The 19,179-nt window shown below is 38.9% G+C and overlaps 1 protein-coding gene across 6 annotated transcripts in view; it reads left to right on the top strand.

Moving 5' to 3' along the window:
• LOC124135822 (serine/threonine-protein kinase DCLK1-like) overlaps window positions 1-17,834 on the top strand; it is a 72,048-nt gene extending 54,214 nt beyond the window's left edge. For 3 of the 6 annotated variants that reach the window (XM_046501424.2, XM_046501425.2, XM_046501426.2), the window contains exons 2-6: window positions 1,396-2,987; window positions 11,911-12,057; window positions 12,968-13,100; window positions 15,693-15,860; window positions 17,174-17,828. In XM_046501424.2, coding sequence (XP_046357380.1) covers window positions 1,396-2,987; window positions 11,911-12,057; window positions 12,968-13,100; window positions 15,693-15,860; window positions 17,174-17,409 — 2,276 coding nt within the window. In that variant the 3' untranslated portion in view covers window positions 17,410-17,828. Of the gene's footprint in view, window positions 1-1,395; window positions 2,988-11,910; window positions 12,058-12,967; window positions 13,101-15,692; window positions 15,861-17,173 lie in introns of all 6 variants that reach the window. The other 3 variants (XM_046501423.2, XM_048382314.1, XM_046501422.2) reach the window with 2 other exon arrangements.
• The last annotated feature ends 1,345 nt before the right edge of the window (window positions 17,835-19,179 follow it).

Consider the following 19,179-nt stretch of genomic DNA (forward strand, 5'->3'; position numbering starts at 1 on the left):
TCACACAGCTGCTTCTTCAGACATGCAATGTACTGAGTTACATCACCTGTATGGGTTTGTTAGGAACCAGTGACACTTATGACCATGCGTTGTGAAATTCATAGTCATACTATGAGGGAAGTTCATATATATCAGTTCAGTCAGCTTTGAACATGGTTAGGAGACTGATTGAGAAATGACAAACTTGTGGCTTAAAAAGGATGCAAACTGAAGAAGGGGAAGTACAACTTGGTAAATACTGATACATTTTCCTAGGTGACAATTATGTTGGTATGACTTATTGTGTAGATATATGCTATCTTTCATGTCTTTTATATTCATAACTAGTCATGTTCATGCTTTGTACCCTGCCCCTGTGGGTGTTTATGTACAATAAACCTTTTTCTTCTTTTCCTTCTTCTTCCTTCATTCCTCCTCCTCCTCCTCCTCCTTCTTCCCCTCCTCCTCCTTCCCCTTCTCCTCCTTCCCCTCCTCCTCCCCCTTCTCCTCCTCCTCCTCCTCCTTCTTCCCCTCCTCCTCCTTCCCCTTCTCCTCCTCCTCCTTCTTCCCCTCCTCCTCCTTCCCCTTCTCCTCCTCCTTCTTTCCCTTCTCCTCCTCCACCTTCTGCTCCTCCTCCTTCCCCTTCTCCTCCCCCTCCTTCTTCCCCTTCTCCTCCTCCACCTCCTTCTTCCCCTCCTCCTCCTTCCCCTTCTCTCCTCCTTCTTCTTTCCCTTCTCCTCCACTTTCTCCTCCTCCTTCTCCTCCACCTACTCCTCCTCCTATCTCGTTGATCTAGTTGTGCCTCATGTTTGGCTCTACAGACAAGCTATTTAGGTTGACAGAGTCAAAGCTGCTTGTGTCATTGGGAAACTGGTGGGCAAGTGGTCTAAGGTCCAAGCTGTTGGTAATGGGTTTGATGTGTCCTAGTAAAGAGATTCCTGTTTTGTCCACACCATAGTTGTGTTCTTTGTGGTGTGAAATTGGGCTTTCGTCCCACGTACAGACGTTGTCTATAAACTGCCCCATGTCATGTTGACAGACCATCTCATAACTATAACTCTGGCCTTTGAGCTTTTGACCGAAGAAACTTGCTTCACACCTATTAGGGAAATCTTAATCTCAGCAACAAGGGTTGTGTTACTTGTTTCACCATTAAATGAAGTCCTTTTCACATAAACTGAAGAGAAAAAGAGTTTCCGTGGGGATGCTGGCTACAGCATGTCCTTATTTTCCAAAATATATATATATTATATACAATTATTGAGTGCGAAATAACAATGGATTATTGTACCGGTATCTGTTATGGAAGTAGTTTGGCCGTATTTTCTTGTTGAGTTACACCAGTTTTGATGATAATATGGACCATCTACGCATCATTTCTTACTTTTATTGAAGAATATTCCTTCTTTGTTACAGCACGTCCTCACAATCATGGTGATCTTGACATGTCTGGAGAGCTTCAAGGATACCGTTACCGTGGTTATGCCACAAACAATGCTTTCCACCCTGGCCGTTACTTCCGGGCCAATGGCTCCCTACCAAACAGGCGCTGGCCTGGAGCCTTTGGGACAGCAAGCAAGAATGCTTACCTTTCTTCGGAAAATGTGTCTATGAAACCAAAAGTCATCACAATAGTGCGCAATGGAAATCGGCCAAGACATAGTGTTAAAATATTGCTTAATCGACGAAGCGTTCAATCATTTGAACAGCTTATGGCAGACATATCTGAAGCCTTTGGACCAAAGTGGAAAAATAACAAAGTGCGGAAATTATGCACAACAAAGGGACGTGAGGTTCAGGGTATCTCAGACTTCTTCCGTCACGATGATATGTTCGTGGCAAGCGGTAATGAAGCCATTGTTGAGGAGGATCTGAAGGACATTCTTCAGGAGATGTATCCAGACAGTAGCCCTCATGCCAAAAACCTTCATAAAGAATGGGAAAGGTCACGAAAGAAGAAACACGCTGCTCCTGTGCACCGAGAAGTAGATGCTGACAAACGGGATAGTGGTTTTGGAGAGCCAAGTGAAGGAAGCAATAGCAATAGGGATTCCGACCATGAGGCCACTCAGACAGGTCGAGGTCGCCCTGAAGAGGGGCGACGGAGAGACAGGAGAGATAAAGACAAACACAGTCAAAGTCCTTCCAAAGACACTGCAAGAGATCCCCACTCAGAGACTCCTCGGGAGCAGCAGAAAGATGCATTTGGGAAGGATGTCTATGATGAAAGGGAACGAGCCAGGCGGCGACAACAGAAGATGTTGGAGTCTGAGAAACGGGCCCTGGAGGATGAGAGAAGGAAACGTGGGCTTGTTCCTCTGAAGGGCCAAGATGATCCCTTCAAGAAAATGAAGGAACGAGAGAAGGAAAAATTGGAAGCAAGGAGGAGGAAGGAGCAGGAGAAGAAAAGACAAATGGAAGAAGAGGAAAAGGAACGGAGGAGGAAGGAATTTGAAGAGGCAGAGAAAGCTGCTCGGGCAAGGAAAGCAGCAGCAGAAAAGGAAGAACGTGAAAGGGAGGAAAGAGAAAAGGAAGAAAAAGAAAAAGCTGAACGAAAGAAGGCAGAACAAGAGAAAGGAAAAGAAGACAAGACTTCGGATAAGGACAGAGTGAAAGACAAGGAAAACAAGGAAACAAAAGACAATAAGGACAATAAGGATAATAAGGATAATGAGAAACCTTCAGTGAAGAAACGACAGAAGACAAAGATTGTGAGAAGGACAAAAGCCGAGAGGCTGATTGCTAACGATGAACCTGTGTTGGAAAAGTATGACCTTGGTAGGACTTTAGGGGATGGTAATTTTGCTATTGTGCGGACTTCTAAATTGAAAGCTTCAGGACAGGAGTTTGCAATGAAGGTGATTGACAAACCAAAGCTGAAGGGTAAAGAGCACATGGTGGAGAATGAGATTGAGATTATGAAGGATTGTAGTCACCACAACATTGTCAAACTTTATGAGGAGTTTGAAACTCCAGATAAACTCTATCTGGTAATGGAGCTTGTCAAGGTAAGATTGTTATTGTGGGTTTGTATGTGTGGTTCCAACACAGTGGCCATTAAGACCTGTAAAAGATCTTGGATAGAATAGGTCTTCAGCAACCCATGCTTGCCGTAATGGGCTTCTCGAAAGAGACTTCTAACGGGATTGGGTGGTCAGGTTCGCCGACTTGGTTGATGCATGTCATCGTACTCTAATTGCATGGATCGATGCTCATTATGTCAATCACTGGATTGTCTGATCCTCAGACTCGATTATTTACAGACCGCCGTCATATAGCTCGAATATTGCTGAGTGCGGCGTTAAACAACAACAAACAAACATTAAGGGTGCTAATTTAAAGTATTTTCAAGACAGGTGCTAGTTACAGTTTTGTCGCAGATACAGCGAAATCTTGTTATCAGGAACTCCATTATCACTGGATACAGTGAAGCCCTGTTAATCTGGACAGTACTATTCCCAGTCAAATAATCAGGATTAGAACATGTTTGGAGCAATATACATATATGTTACATATATGGACATTCCCAATAGTAAAAGCCTGTAAATATTCAAGTCTGCACCTGACAAACCAGTGACTGATGTCATGAGCAATGCCCCAAAATCACTGAATATGCCCACCCAATGTCTCTTGTCACCTTGTATGACAAACACAGGTTGCTGGGGACCTATGCTAACCTGGATTCTCCTCAGTGGCCTCATGAAGTGTTTCTAGGATATCGGGCTAGATTTGATGTTTGGTGTGACTATACTTGTGTAGGGTTCTGTCTTCAGACCTGTAGAGCTGTACTAGTGGGTTGCTGGTCAGCCCACCACACTTAGTCATGTGATATCTTACATGGATTGTTGACATTCGCATACTTGCATGCCAAGGAATTCATTTCATGGCGACTCCATTACGGGCAAAACTATTAGATCAGGTCTGTTGAGGAACTTGCGTCCAAGATCCCGCATGATAACACTGGTCTTTGGACCTTATCGTGAGTGAGTGAATGTTGTTTAATTCTGCAGTCACCACCATTCACACTTTATCATAACTACATGTTTTGTTTGTTTGTTTGTTGTTTAATGCAACACTTAGCAATATTCCAGCTTTATGACAGCTGTCTGTAAATAATCAAGTCTGGACCAGACAATCCAGAGATTGACATCATGAGCATCGATCCATGCAATTGGGATACAATGACACGCATCAACCAAGTCAGCGAGCCTGACCACCCAATCCTGTTAGTCGCCTCTTACAACAAACAGTCGCCTTTTACGCGAAGCATGGGTTGCTGAAGACCTATTCTACCCCGAATCTTCACGGGTCATAGCTGCATGTAATAGTCAGGTCCGGGACAGTCCAATCAGTGTTTGATAGGATGAGCACTGTCCCACACCATTGGTGTACATGTTATCACCAAGCCACCCATTATTGTAAACCAACTCTTGTGACAAGCATAGGTTACTTGGGACCAAGTTTACCTCGGAATCTCCACAGGGTTGAAGCTAAATATTCTTAGTAAGTTCTGACTGGGGTTGAGGATGATGTTTTGGTAAGGAATGTTTAGCTGTCTAACACATTAAATATGAATATTGGTTCTCATGGTGATTGAATGATATAGATAACCTAAACAGCTTAGTGATACTTGCAGAGTTTTGATGTGGAGGTTCATGACCTAGAATGACATCTTGGTGGGAGTAGGAAGGCCTGAGGGGGATAGGTCACAAAGAAAGACCAAGGACTGATAGTTTTCGACCTAACCCACTAAAACCAAATTCAAGAGCCAACTTATAAACTGAGATCTTGTTAGATTTGTACACGCAGTAATCAAACATGTCGTTTTTATTTCATCTATGGGGTTGCAGGTTTGATTCATGTCGTTGGATTTTCATGTGAAACTAATCTTGACTGTTAACCAGTCAAAACTCAACATTAGATGTGAATTAATTGATATAGGTCAAAAGTAAAACAACAAACCAAACTTAAATATATTCACAAATATATCCTTATGTGTACCTCATGCACTTATGAATGAAAAATCTTTAAATGCTTACTAAATGTTCTGTTTTTCAAATTGTTTCCTGTACAAGACATGGTTGATTTGATGTTCATCTCCTGAAAATGTCTCTTGAAATAAGAGTTTCAACTCAAATATAAACAAAAAAAAGGTGTTAAAGGAGCATAATTTAAATCAATTATAACATTTTAACTTGGTCTGATGCTCACACTGTTGACCATCTCTGCTGCAAGCAAGGGTATTTTACACACAAATGTGATATAGTATTGCTGCTGATTCGTTTCAGCTTACCGTATTCACTGTAATTAGCACCCTGGGATCTTAGAAAATTTACAAGTGGAGGCGCTTATTAAAACCATAAACAGCAAGTTAAATCTCAGATATCGAGTGGTAGTGAAAAATATTAGTTCAAATGTTGATAATACTTACCTGGCAAAAATTACCCTTTTGCGCTGCTGTGTTCTGTGAACAGTTGGTCTAAAAGTTGGTTATTGGAGCAGGGCGCTTAATATGGTGAATATGGTATACCTTGAAATATCTCCAAGCTAATCTCCTATAATAATTGACAGGTCTCAAACACAACTTGGCTATGTGTGCATAAAAACATGGTATTCCCACAGGCAGATCTGTTCATTACACCTTAGGGATCGGGGTGAATTTTATTGTAGGCAATGTTTCTCTGTATAAGCCTTTGCCTAATCCGAAATTGACGGTAGTTAAATATTTTCCTGACATTGACAAGTTTCAAATTACAAGACAACAAGCCTCACATGCCAATATAGCTCTAACCTTGGAGTGCTTGGTACACCATATCAGTCAGAAAGCTAACACCATTATGAAATATTACTTTATCACTCAAACAACAAACACCGTCATTGAATATCCCCTATCACTCAAGCAACAAACACCTTATACAATATTGGTCAGCCCTGTAGTGCCGCTGGGTGCACCTGCGTCAGGCAGGGAAATATACAATGGGGGAATATATAGAATACAGCCATGGTAGCCAGTGAAAGGGGTCTTATACTGTGGACGCACTTAGATGATATATGGGACAATATGGCCTATGTTTGTATGCTGTTTCATGCATGGTTAATCAGTTTTCCCCAAACAAAGCTCTGGATTTTGGATATGCTTTGATGTATGAAAAGAGTTGTTTGTATTGTTTATATTACCTTGCTGCCTCATTTAGCACATCAGGATATTTAGTCTTATGTAGAGTAGAGTATTAATTTCTCTGCTTTCTGTTGACTTCTTAGGACAAAACTGTCTGAAGCTGCACTTTCTAGTTTGTATTGGAACGGTCATTGTTTTCTTATTTTGGACAATTTATTGAAACATGATTAATTCTAGTCTTTTTCTTTTAATCTATATTAGTGTTATAATTATATACATAAAATGCAATACTAAGTGACTTATCAAAGTGTTTGATTTCTATCAACATGATCGATAAGATGCACAAATAAGGTTATGTTCTTTTTTTCACCTTTTGTCACCTTTTCTTCCAAACCACTGAATCTCCAAGATACCTCAGTCTGTCTCAAACACTTGACATAAAAAGAGATCTTTTACACATATTTTAACATGTTAATTATTGTAACAAAAATACATTTGCTATATATAGGTGCTAAAGTACTCATGGAAATGAAAAAAAATGTTTTGCTGGATTTAATAATCAACACAAAGCATTATGTAGATGTAAATACGAAATAACAAAACAACTGGAAAAGTACTAGTCTGGATTTGCTAGTTTTATCTCAGTGCTCAATACAAAATGTTCTTTACAGGAGGTAATTTGTAGGCACTTTCAACATTCAAAAATAAAACTAAGTCCAAATTGACATGGCAGAAACAGGCTATAGGCATTATACAAATTAGCCTCGGAAAAAGTTACCAAAACAACAATAAAAATAACAGCTATGTTTATGTACATAATAATAATGACATGTAAGTTGTTGTTTGAGAAGGGAATATGTTACTTTTACCTTCTGATATTTTGACGATGATTCACTATCCCACAATGCCACTCACAAATCACTAACCACTGACAAATCACATGCACGTGGGTTTCATAGGTCAGGGACATTCACCTTGATCTACTAACACCTGGTTATGCTCAGTTTCACAATAGTCTGTTTTGTTCATATTTTTACACACTTTTACGTGTGAAAAGACATAAAAACCTTTGATACGCTGTATTTGTGCCAAGGCCCAATTAGTACTAATTGAGTTGTTTGAATATTTATATATTTTGTATATTAACTGCATTTATTTAAAATCTGAGATCTGAGTTTTTTTCATTTCCATGAGTACTTTTGTAAGGAGTTGATCTATTCTACCTTTTATGTTACTTTCCAGACTTTCAACTGAAGAAATAAATATGATAAACATTTGAGCCTAAAAAGGTTATTTGCAAGTCCCAGTAATGGTAAATGTCTTGATAATAGAAAGGGTATCGTAAAGTAGAATTTATGAAACATGAATTAGTAATAATATATAAACTTCATGGAAACGACGTATGTTAAAATCTTTTAATTTGAGTGCATTGATTCTTTTAACATGCTTAAATTACTTGCTTCTTGTCAAGTGATTGTCCATACTTTTCAAACCCTTAATTACACCATTTTACAGTAATATGTTTGAAAAATGACTAAAATTGCTTCAGGTTTCCAAACTTTGTGTTGAGATTTTATGTAGTTTTTAATAGTGTTTTGCTTGTATTACTGAATGTCAGCTTAAACAGAAGGGAGGTCCAAGGTGATAATGTACCAGATTATGAACACTTGCGGTGGAGGTGAAAAACAGCTCATAATCAGGGCACCCTTGTCCTTTTTGGCGTTAGGATGATCAAAAAGATGTTTTTGATAGTTCAAAAAAGAACATATAATGCCATTTGTTCCCTGACCTCACCATATGTTGTGTATACCGGTATAGATAAGGATCAAAGAAAGAATACAGATCAGTTTTTTTGAAATGGTAAAAATGACAAAAACACAAGTTGATGCGAACATTGCATTTCTTAAGTACAGTCGTGCCTCGTTTATACGGACACCTGCGTCATTTCACAATTCTTCCGTATAAACGAATTTACGTATAACTGAAACCAGCTTCTAACTGGAAGAGTTACTTCCCTTCAATTATGCAACTCATGACATGACAGGACAAAAAGATACATCCACTCAAATTTCCCTTTTTTCGCGTGCTGTAACTGCGTGTCGCTTACGTTTCGCTGGTTGACAGGCCATGCTTACACAACTTTGACCTCTGACCTCCACAGACGCCATATTTATCAAAGGGGATAACATGTACAATAAACAAGCTCGTCTCAAACGTAACTCAGTGTCACTTGGTTAATTGACTTCTCACGAATCAAAGGATTACCACCAGCGGAAGTGAATTGTCCGGATAAGTGAGACAATTTTGTGTGCATTTCAGTGTTTTGTGTATAAAAATGACCGTCCGGTTCCGGAAACTGAATTTCCGTATATACGGGTAAATTTATATAGTAATTATTTCGTTTTGAATGAAAATCATCCGGTAACCGAGGTTTCCGGATATCTGAAGTCCGTATAAGCGGGGTACGACTGTAGAAGCTTTGGACAAGATATATTAACACTGATATCAACACTAATTACTATCAACTTTGAACATCCTAATTCACAAAGAACTCCAGTAGTAATATAAGTAGGTATTATGCTTCACATGCAATAAAGTTTTGCTCCATAATTTGTTAGGTTAGGTCAAATAATTTGTTAGGTTTAGGTCAAATAATGCTAGAAACTATCTATCCTTCCATGAATGTAAATCATGTTTATTGCTGCACAAAAGATTTTGCGTACTTTCTATTGTCAGTTCAACATGACCGTTCTCTTGAACCTTTTATGTATTGATCTTATTGGTGAGAAACTTGTTCCACCATACTATATGTAACTCTCAAATCTTTTTAAACAATATAATAATTATCACTTTTATTAATCTATGAGATCTCCTTTATTTTCTTATATTCAAATTGAAATGATCTTCTTAAAACCTATTTCTGTGCTGAATAATGCAGTTATATGACTACTAGTATCTAAGCCAAGTCTATTTTGAACATATTTTCATTACAACTACTTGTAATATTGATCCCTCAGTCAGAATATTAGAGATGTTATCAGTTGTTAGGTAGCTAGTGTCAATTGTCCTGGCCAATAACAGAGAACCTACATTCGATCATATCACTTGGGCATAAACTCACTTTCAAAGAAAGTATTAATATCTGACTTGTCCGTGGGCCTGAGAGAGAACTGACTCGTACCTCTTTGCACGAGACCAGGCCATGGAATTTGATTCATTTCTTGTGTTGTGATCCTGACTGAGAACTCTGAGGGGGTAGTGAAGGGTATCTTTCTCTACTTAGTCATGCAAACTCACACATATTCAAATGACACTTGAATTTTTATTCTGAATTTTCTACAGGACTTAGAGACAGATTTGTTATGGCCATGATTGACATGCTTGAATGGAAAATAGGAAATTACATATCATTAGACGTCTGGTTATTTTTTATCTCAAATTTCGAATTTGTACTGACCAAGTTTCTCATCACCCGTTCGTTTGCCGGACTTCGCTGAAGGGGTACAGTGTAATTTTTTTCTGCGCTTGGTATTCAAAAATTATTTTTTTCTCCCAAATACTGAATTCACTAGAGGGGGGTGCGCATTATACATGGGTGCGCACTATACTCAAGAAAATACGGTATTGTGTTCAGTCATGACAGTTCAAACTGTTTTTGCACTTATCTCTGTTGCAGCATTTACAACTGAACTTTCTGCTCTTTCTCAGCAGTGTTGTGCAGTAATGTTGTGACAACACACATTCTTAAATCGTCAAAACATTATTGAAATCCTTAGGATTAAATGAGATTTATTCATTGCCCCTTACTGAAAGATTTATCTGCTCATTTTGATCTAATGTAAGGCTGAGCATATTAAGGTTATTTTAAAAGATTATTTTTATTTAAATTGTTTTGATGTCAATGTATCATGAAGATGGCCTATATTGTTCTGCTTCTCAAGTACAAAACCATGTTTACAGTCAAAGCTAGGTAAAATACATGTAAACTTTGGGACATAATTCTCACATAAAAAATATTTTATCAACATTAAGAAATATGTTCATTACCTGAAAATTCATAGGTTCATTTTTAAACCATCTGTAAAATCCTGGAGCTTATTTTATGACATGACATGACATGATTCTTAACTGAAATTGAAGGTATTGGTTACAGTATAGAAACATGACAGACTGGCTATATTTATTTTAAACATGTTTTATATTCTCATAAACTATATTCTGTTCAAATTTCTGTTCAAACATGTTAAATCATGCATTAAGGAGAAACTTTAAGAGTAATATTTGCGACTGTCTGTCTGTCCATATTTCTCTCTTTGTTTCATGTCATAATATTCCACTGTTCAATGTGATCACCATGTTAGAGTCATATTTAATAACACATTTTAACCAAGTTGCTATGGTCATAAGCTACCAGCAGTCTTTAAATCAGAACGCCTTCTACATAATAATTTTCACCACAACCAAACCCAACACCCAGTTCACACGGAGGTTGCTATTTATTCATTGTCTATTTGCAGGACGGCTTATCACTCCATTCTTGGTGTGAGAGCTTTCAGGGGTTTACTGTAATTCCTGATTGAATCCTGGAGTACAGTGAACCTAGTCATTGTGCACGGGGTAAATTATTAGGACCAAAGCGGTACTACTGTCCAACAATGGAGTAGGTTGGCAAATAATCTTGTACAGAAACTCCAGGTGAAAAAGAAAATAAATAGCTGCATAATAATTCCTGGGTTGGGTTGGTTGGTATTCTGTTTATGCTGCACTCAGCAATATTCAAGTTATATGATAAGATCTTTATAATCGAGTCTGACCAGACAATACAATGATTGCTATTATGTGTATTAGTAACGATCCACCGTCAGAGTAAGATGAAATGCTTTCAGCAAAGTCACTGAGCCTGACCAATCGTTCCGTTCAGCTTCTTACGACCAGTATAGGACAAATTCTACGTTGGAACCCCCACAGGGTTGAATGTTATACCTGTATATAAGTTACGCCTAGGGTGGAGTCTCATGTTTTGATTTGAAATGATTGGGCTCAACTAAGTCACCAAGCCTTCCATCCAATCTCTTTAGTCGCCTCTTATGACCAGCATAGAATGTAGAAAACCAGTTCTAACCCCGGAACTCCACTGTTCTTGTGTTGATGGCGATTGTCAGGAACATAGTATTGGGGGTCAACCTGAGTGTTGGTCGAGGGGGCTGCTGTCATCACACAGTGAAGTCAGTGCCCTGGTGGGCCGTAGATGGCCTTGACATACCAGTTTATTATATACTAATTAATATTCATATCATACATTATAGTTCAATGGATACACAAACAGTGCCAGGATTCACATATTACCTGTTCATATGTCTTGTTGGTTGTTGAATTTATTAAAGGGCCATTTCTTTTTCAACAATATCTGTCCATGCTGTTTTATTTTTTAATGAATTTTTATAAATCTTGCCCTGCATAAACTTTGCATGAAATCATGTAGTCACAATGTGTTTTCATTATGCCTATTACATTAATATGCAAGGCAATCTCATTTAATAAATACCTTCCCAAGTGAAGATCTGAGGGCACCTCTGTAGAAGGTTGTGTCAGGTGCATATAGTTATGGTTACAGCAATAAGCAAAGCTAAACCACTTGATTCAGAATTTTTAAAAAAATTTCAAAGGAATTTTGATTATCACCATCCCAACAAGAATCATACATGAACAAATGAAGACATTGAGTTTGTATAAAACCACATAACTGACACAATTTTCACTCATCTGAAATATTAAGAATTTATAAATTGTTAACCAGGAACTATTTTTTTAAGGGTGGTGATTTGTTTGATGCCATCACCCAGAGTGTCAAGTTTGGGGAAGTAGACTCGGCCAACATGGTCAAGGATCTCTGTCATGCGCTCTTCTACCTCCATTCTCGCAACATCGTACACCGTGACCTCAAGCCAGAAAACCTGTTGGTGAGTTGACCTTGGAGTGAGTGTGTGACATTAGATAATTTGGTTTATGATGTAAATTCAGTGGTCATTTCAATCACTGGATGAGGAGATCGACTTTATGAGGTTTATTTTATCCATATTGATTTCCAAAGAGGAATGGGATTGGTGAACAGGCAAAGTCCATTTGAACACCTCTCCTTACAAGGATGTTTCACAATTAAAACAGGTAAAGTGTACATAAAATAATATGTCATGATGTTGCATGATCATGATGTAAATATACAAGTACCTTGATGTAGGATATAGATAATATGAGTCAATAAAAGTGTTATCTTTTGTTTCGTTGACCTTTTAGGAAAATTGAAGTCATAGACAATCAGGTAAATCTGGAATCTGGAATCGTCATTGATGTGATAATGAGTTAGTTTCTAATGCTCTTCATGTTAGGAATATCTGGGAGTGTGATATATATTCTTGTCTTTTTTTCCTTTACATTTTTATTGCATGTAGATCATTTTCACAATGACATGAAAAAGGTTTGACATGTTGACCAGAACTGCTGCACATTTTGTTACATGATAGTTTTAGGTTGAATATTTTGGAAAGTTGGCAGCCTTTGCTGTTTATTTTCATAAATGAGTTTTTTTAACAAATATAACTATAATATTTACAGGGTCATTATTTCTTTCCGGGAAACCAAGAAGTATATTCTCCTTGTTAAGAACGATTTCAATTCTGTTTTCTCAAGAGGCCAACTTTCCAAGCATGTCCAAAATGGACGCATTTTTGTAATTCCAAAACACATGTGGTATAGTTTCTAATTCTAATTTATGATGTGTTTTCTGCGGAAGTCTTACAGAATCATTCTGTAGTAACTGATGTAAGTAATAGTTTTCACTGTTGAACTTTCAATACATGTGACTTAATTCAGGTGCATCGAAACAAAGACGGGACAATTACGTTAAAACTGGCTGATTTCGGGCTGGCGATGGATGTGAAGGAACTCATCTACACAGTTTGCGGGACGCCAACATACGTAGCACCAGAAATACTGTCAGAGATAGGTATGTGAACATTTATGGGAATAAGTAGGTCAATATGTATGTGAATAGGTTTGTGAATATGAATGTGAATTTCTATGTGAATAAGCATGTGAATATGAAGGTGAATATGTATGTGAATACAATGTTTGTATGTGTATAAGAATGTGAAGAAATTTGTGAATATGAATGTGAATATGTATGTAAATATAAATGTGAATAGGTTTGTGAATATGAATGTGAATATGTGTGTGAATGAGTATGTGAATAAATATGTGAATATCAATCAATAAATATGTGTATGTGAATATGTATGTGAATACGTATGTGAAAACATGGCATTAGATATGGGGATAGGCATTATGTGGCCAGACCTGTGTGTTATCTAGCATATATTACTGCGTATTGGCTGACCTAGACTCTAGGCAAACTGCCCAACTCAACCCTTCAGATCATGATGTGCCTGGGAGAAGGGCTTATTCAGCAGAAAACAAACAGCTGATAGACATGGCACATAGACTGATGGCTGAGAGACACAGCACATAGACTGATGGCTGATAGACATGGCACATAGACTGATGGCTGAGAGACATGGCACATAGACTGATGGCTGAGAGACGTGGCACAGGCCGGTGATGTTGTTAAATCCAAGCTACACTGGCAAAGCTTGATGGTCTAGTCATATCACTGAAGACAATAGACTTCTAAGACCTACAATGATAGTGCCTGGTACAGTAACAGATGTGACTGGGATTAATCAGCAGATAACATTGCACATAATTTACTTTGAAAAGATCATACTGGCAAAACAAATGAAACCTTTACTTTGGTGTGAGTTCATGTATACATACTTGTCACAAAACTTAAATTGAAATGTATGGATCATGAGTCGTCAAGGACTCTCACACACTCTCTCACTTTGAAACTATTCAGTGGCCCTGCAAAATACTTGCAAAGAACTTATTTAATGCCTTGGATTTTTAAGTAAGGATAAGATATATGGAGGAACAACTTCTTTATTACAATTAGGAGTGATGTTTCGGTGTAGGTTCTTGAACTTCTTTGAGGGGCATTCAAAAGTTGGAGTACTAAGTAAGGATAAGATATATGGATTAACAACTTCTTTATTACAATTGGGAGCGACGTTTCGGTTTAGGTGTAGTCCTTACCAAACTGCCCAATAGTAAAGGTATCCTAAGGACTAGTAGAAATTGGCCCATTTTAAGGGTTTTGCTATATGTTATCATTATAAGGACTAGTGGACTAAAACTGTTAGTTTCTAACCCTGTTGATGCTGTTGATGTGTATGTTGATGCTGTTGATGTGTATGTTGATGCTGCTGTTATGTGTGTTAGTGCTGTTTCTGCTGGTGTGTGTTGGTGCTGTTGTTGTGTCTGTTGCTGCTGTTGTAGTGTGTGTTGGTGCTGTTGTTGTGTCTGTTGCTGCTGTTGTAGTGTCTGTTGCTGCTGTTGTAGTGTCTGTTGCTGCTGTTGTAGCCTGTGTTGCTGCTGTTGTTACTGGTGTGTCTGTTGCGGCTGTTGTAGCATGTGTCGCTGCTGTTGCTGATGTAGGTGTGTTTGTGCAGGCTATGGTCTGGAGGTTGACATGTGGGCAGTGGGCGTCATCTCCTACATAATGCTGTTGTAGCGTGTGTCGCTGCTGTTGCTACTGGTGTGTCTGTTGCTGCTGTTGTAGCATGTGTCGCTGCTGTTGTTACTGGTGTATCTGTTGCTGCTGTTGTTACTGGTGTATCTGTTGCTGCTGTTGCTACTGGTGTGTCTGTTGCTGCTGTTGTAGCATGTATTGCTGCTGTTGTTACTGGTGTATCTGTTGCTGCTGTTGTAGCATGTGTTGCTGCTGTTGTTACTGGTGTATCTGTTGCTGCTGTTGGTACTAGTGTATCTGTTGCTGCTGTTGTTACTGGTGTGTCTGTTGCTGCTGTTGTAGTGTGTGTTGGTGCTGTTGTTGTGTCTGTTGCTGCTGTTGTAGCCTGTGTCGCTGCTGTTGCTTCTGGTGTGTCTGTTGCTGCTGTTGTAGTATGTGTTGCTGCTGTTGTTAATGGTGTATCTGTTGCTGCTGTTGTTACTGGTGTATCTGTTGCTGCTGTTGCTACTGGTGTGTCTGTTGCTGCTGTTGTAGCTTGTATTGCTGCTGTTGTTACCGGTGTATCTGTTGCTGCTGTTGTTACTGGTGTATCAGTTGCTGCTGTTGTTACTGGTGTGTCTTGCTGCTGTTGTAGCATGTGTCGCTGCTGTTGCTGATGTAGGTGTGTTTGTGCAGGCTATGGTCTGGAGGTTGACATGTGGGCAGTGGGTGTCATCTCCTACATAATGCTGTTGTAGCGTGTGTCGCTGCTGTTGCTACTGGTTTTTCTGTTGCTGCTGTTGTAGCGTGTGTCACTGCTGTTGCTACTGATGTGTATGTTGATGCTGCTGTTGTAGCATGTGTTGCTGCTGTTGTGTCTTGCTGCTGTTGTAGCATGTGTTGCTGCTGTTGTTACTGGTGTGTCTTGCTGCTGTTGTAGCATGTGTTGCTGCTGTTGCTACTGGTGTGTATGTTGATGCTGCTGTTGTAGCATGTGTCACTGCTGTTGCTGATGTAGGTGTGTTTCTGCAGGCTATGGTCTGGAGGTTGACATGTGGGCAGTGGGCGTCATCTCCTACATTCTGCTGTGTGGCTTCCCTCCCTTCCGGAGTCCCGACCGCAACCAGACGGAGCTGTTTGAGTTCATCAAGGCGGGGGTATACGAGTTCCTCTCTCCATACTGGGATTACATCTCCGACGGTGAGTGCAAGTCCTCAACCAATCAGCTCTCTCAACGTCAGCTTCAATTCCATGGACATTTAGTAAACATTTCATGCCTTTTATAACACGGCTACCCTTGACATTAACATTTTGGCGCTTCCCTGTAGGATCGGTCACAGAATGGAACCTAATTATTTGTTATACCTTGTCCTATTGAATTGTCAGACTATTATAGATCTGAAATCAGTTTATACAAATAAAATTATCTTCAAAATGGATTGTCAACATGCACAGTGACTATTTGATTGAAGACCTTTCCTGTCTGAAATTAAGGACCAAACTAACATATTGCGATTGTCGACATCCTGATGTGCACTGCTTACCTGACATGAGACCTGACGTTGTACTACATAAGTGTCTATAGTATAATTTGATGTCTTTGTACTAACAACAGCTAAGATAAGTATCCTGCATATCCTAAAGTACTTCTTCTAATGCAATATATGTTCGTATGGTCAGTGATAAAGTTGTACTTCATATCAGATAAAATAAAGTCAGGGAAAAAATATGACATTGAAATTGATAAAAACAGATGTTCCTGCAGCTGTAAGAGGGTGCCCTCTTATGGTATATAGCACCCTATATGTATCTGCTTTTGTGCCGCTGTGAGAACAAGTATGAATGGAGTGGTTAATTGATCCCCTCCAAAACTACTTCAGTTTTATCAAAATATGGTCTTGAATTAGTCATCATTCAAAATTTAGTAAAAAAACATGACAGACCTTTCATTCTTATTTTGTCTTCTCAAAAAAGGGGCGGTCGGGTAGCCTTGTGGTTAAAGCGTTCGCTCGCCACGCCGAAGACACAGGTTCGATTCCCGACATGGGTACAATGTGTGGAGCCCATTTCTGGTGTCTCCCCACCCCCATGATATTGCTGGAATATTGCTAAAAGTGGTGTAAAACCAAACTCACTTATCACTTCTAAAAAAATGTTGGTTTATTATTACTTTGATATAACTCAGAACCCTACAATTCAAGCACAAAAAGAATATTCATGAAATTGGCACCAAAGCAGCAGTGAACAGAGGACGTAAGAAAATGAGATTGTCAACAATACCATATTCATTTCTATTACATTGATTAATATAATCATCAAGCCTTACAGTTAATTACTACCATCGCAATGCTATTGCTAGTAGTTGACAACTATTGCAATACTATGTCTTTTTTACACTTTTAAAAATTTGAGCTGGTACACTTTTGTTGCAAGAAATAAGAAAAGCTGCCATTACTTTACGTATATTTAAAGAAAACTAGATATATTTTGTGATCCATGCGCTCTGCCTCCAGCTGCCAAGGACATGATCCAGCACCTCCTGGTGGTGGACAAGAAGCGGCGCTACACGGCGGTGGACGTCCTGTCACACCCCTGGATCCTGGCTGGGGGGGACATGACCCAACTCCTGGACAGCACCGGCATCTCCGAGGCCAAGCGGGAACGCCGGAAGGAGCTGGAGACACAGGCTCGGCAGAATCTCGACACTTATACCAGAATGAAGGAGAAGAGGAAAGCCAAGGAAGAATAAATTTAGTAAACTACATTCCTTGTGATGTGTTGAAATGATCAAATAACACATGTTGGCAAATGTGACTTAGTTTTGACGGGTGTCTTACCATTGCCAGTATATTTGTATAAAGAACACTGATTGGATTTGTATATATCATGTTCAGTGACACCGACTGTCTCAAGTATCTGTCCAAAACAAGCCACGGCTGTGAAGAAGTGTGGATGCATTTCAATTTGCGTCTTCAAGCTCCTTCCCAGCGCGTGACACCTTCATTACACTCTCAGTAACGTCGCTGCCACCAGTGTGGGCGCAGCCATTACAAGAATCTTGAAATTTGCCCTCTAACCCCATATGTAGTAACGTTTATACTTTTGTTTATGTCTTTGGAAATGCCATCATATTCATGAAAAGGTTAACGACTGACCATGTTTTCCAGATGAATTTACTTTGTTGTTTAAATAATCAGATTGGTTCGAGATTGCAGACTAACGGAAAATCAGCCAACTTCTCCCTTACATTCTTACTATATCAATTAAAGATGATACTTTTAATGAAATAGAAATTCAAATTGACAAACAAAGAAAGTAATTTATCAGCGGTAAGTGTATTCGGCGTCACGACGGTCGTCACTTGTTTGTAAACATAACGGTCATTCAGTTGCGAGTTCAACGCCAAGCATGGTTGGGGCCACCTATCACAGTGGGTAGTTTTGACTGGTGGCAGCGATAGTACAGAGAGCTCCGCGAACGGACTATCGCTGTGAGGAGCTTGTTGCGTCTTAACTAAGGGGAGATAATTCTATTTTTCCGACTGCTTATCAGTATTTGAAGGAATCCCCTGGAATTTACATATTATTGTTTTCTTGTTTTCGAAGGAAATATACACAGGAGGTGAGTGCTCTTAAATGTGATAATACATAAGTGCTATAACATATCGGTAGTTTCTGCACTGCTTGTCTGACTGATATACTGGGTAATGAGAGCAATGTACAGAAAAACCCTCTCTCTCTGACAGCTGGTATATCTTGCTTTTACAGGAAGTAGAGAAAAGAATGTGATGAAAATATTGATTGAGTCTTGATTGGATGATTGAATGTGCAGTTAATGGTAGATGTCTTTGTTTGAGTAATGGGAGGCTGATTTTGTAAGGGGAGACAACTTATTTCAAGGTTTTGAAACACTGTCTGCTGTTGCACACTTCATTCACATTTTACTGATTATATTCTGAAAATGGCCAGTCTACACAAATGACATTGAGAATATTCCTATGTCTTTGCTATTATCCAAACAATTTATTCCTTGCTTATGTTGGTGACAAAGGTTTAAGTATTCCTTTCAAGTCATTAAGAAATCGAATACTTGTATTGTAACTCAGAATTACTCCAGGGCCCACTTGCACAAAGCGATCTTAGCGCTAAGACTATTGTAAGCCTATGTTAAAGTATGGGAGTTACGATCATCTTAGCGCTACGATCGCTTTGTGCAAGTGGGTCCAGATCTGTAACACCTAGGAACATTTATTTTAAAACACATACTAAGGACAGGCCATTTTGTCTCCTCATTTTTCAGAATTTCCAAAGATACTTAAAATGATTTACAAAGTCATCCTGCTCGATGTTCAGTTGTTTGAAGTTACTGTGAGTGCTGCTGAAAGGTTATGCATTATTTCACAAGAAGGGTTATGAAATCAAGTTTTCAAATTAATTCACTGTAAATATGGACTTAACCTGCATTTATACCTATACACTTGGGCATGGGGACCAGTTGACAGTTGTCTTTATGATATTTT

The sequence above is a fragment of the Haliotis rufescens genome, unplaced genomic scaffold (assembly GCF_023055435.1).
Source record: "Haliotis rufescens isolate VD_foot unplaced genomic scaffold, xgHalRufe1.0.p SCAF_4, whole genome shotgun sequence".
Classification (NCBI taxonomy): domain Eukaryota; kingdom Metazoa; phylum Mollusca; class Gastropoda; order Lepetellida; family Haliotidae; genus Haliotis; species Haliotis rufescens.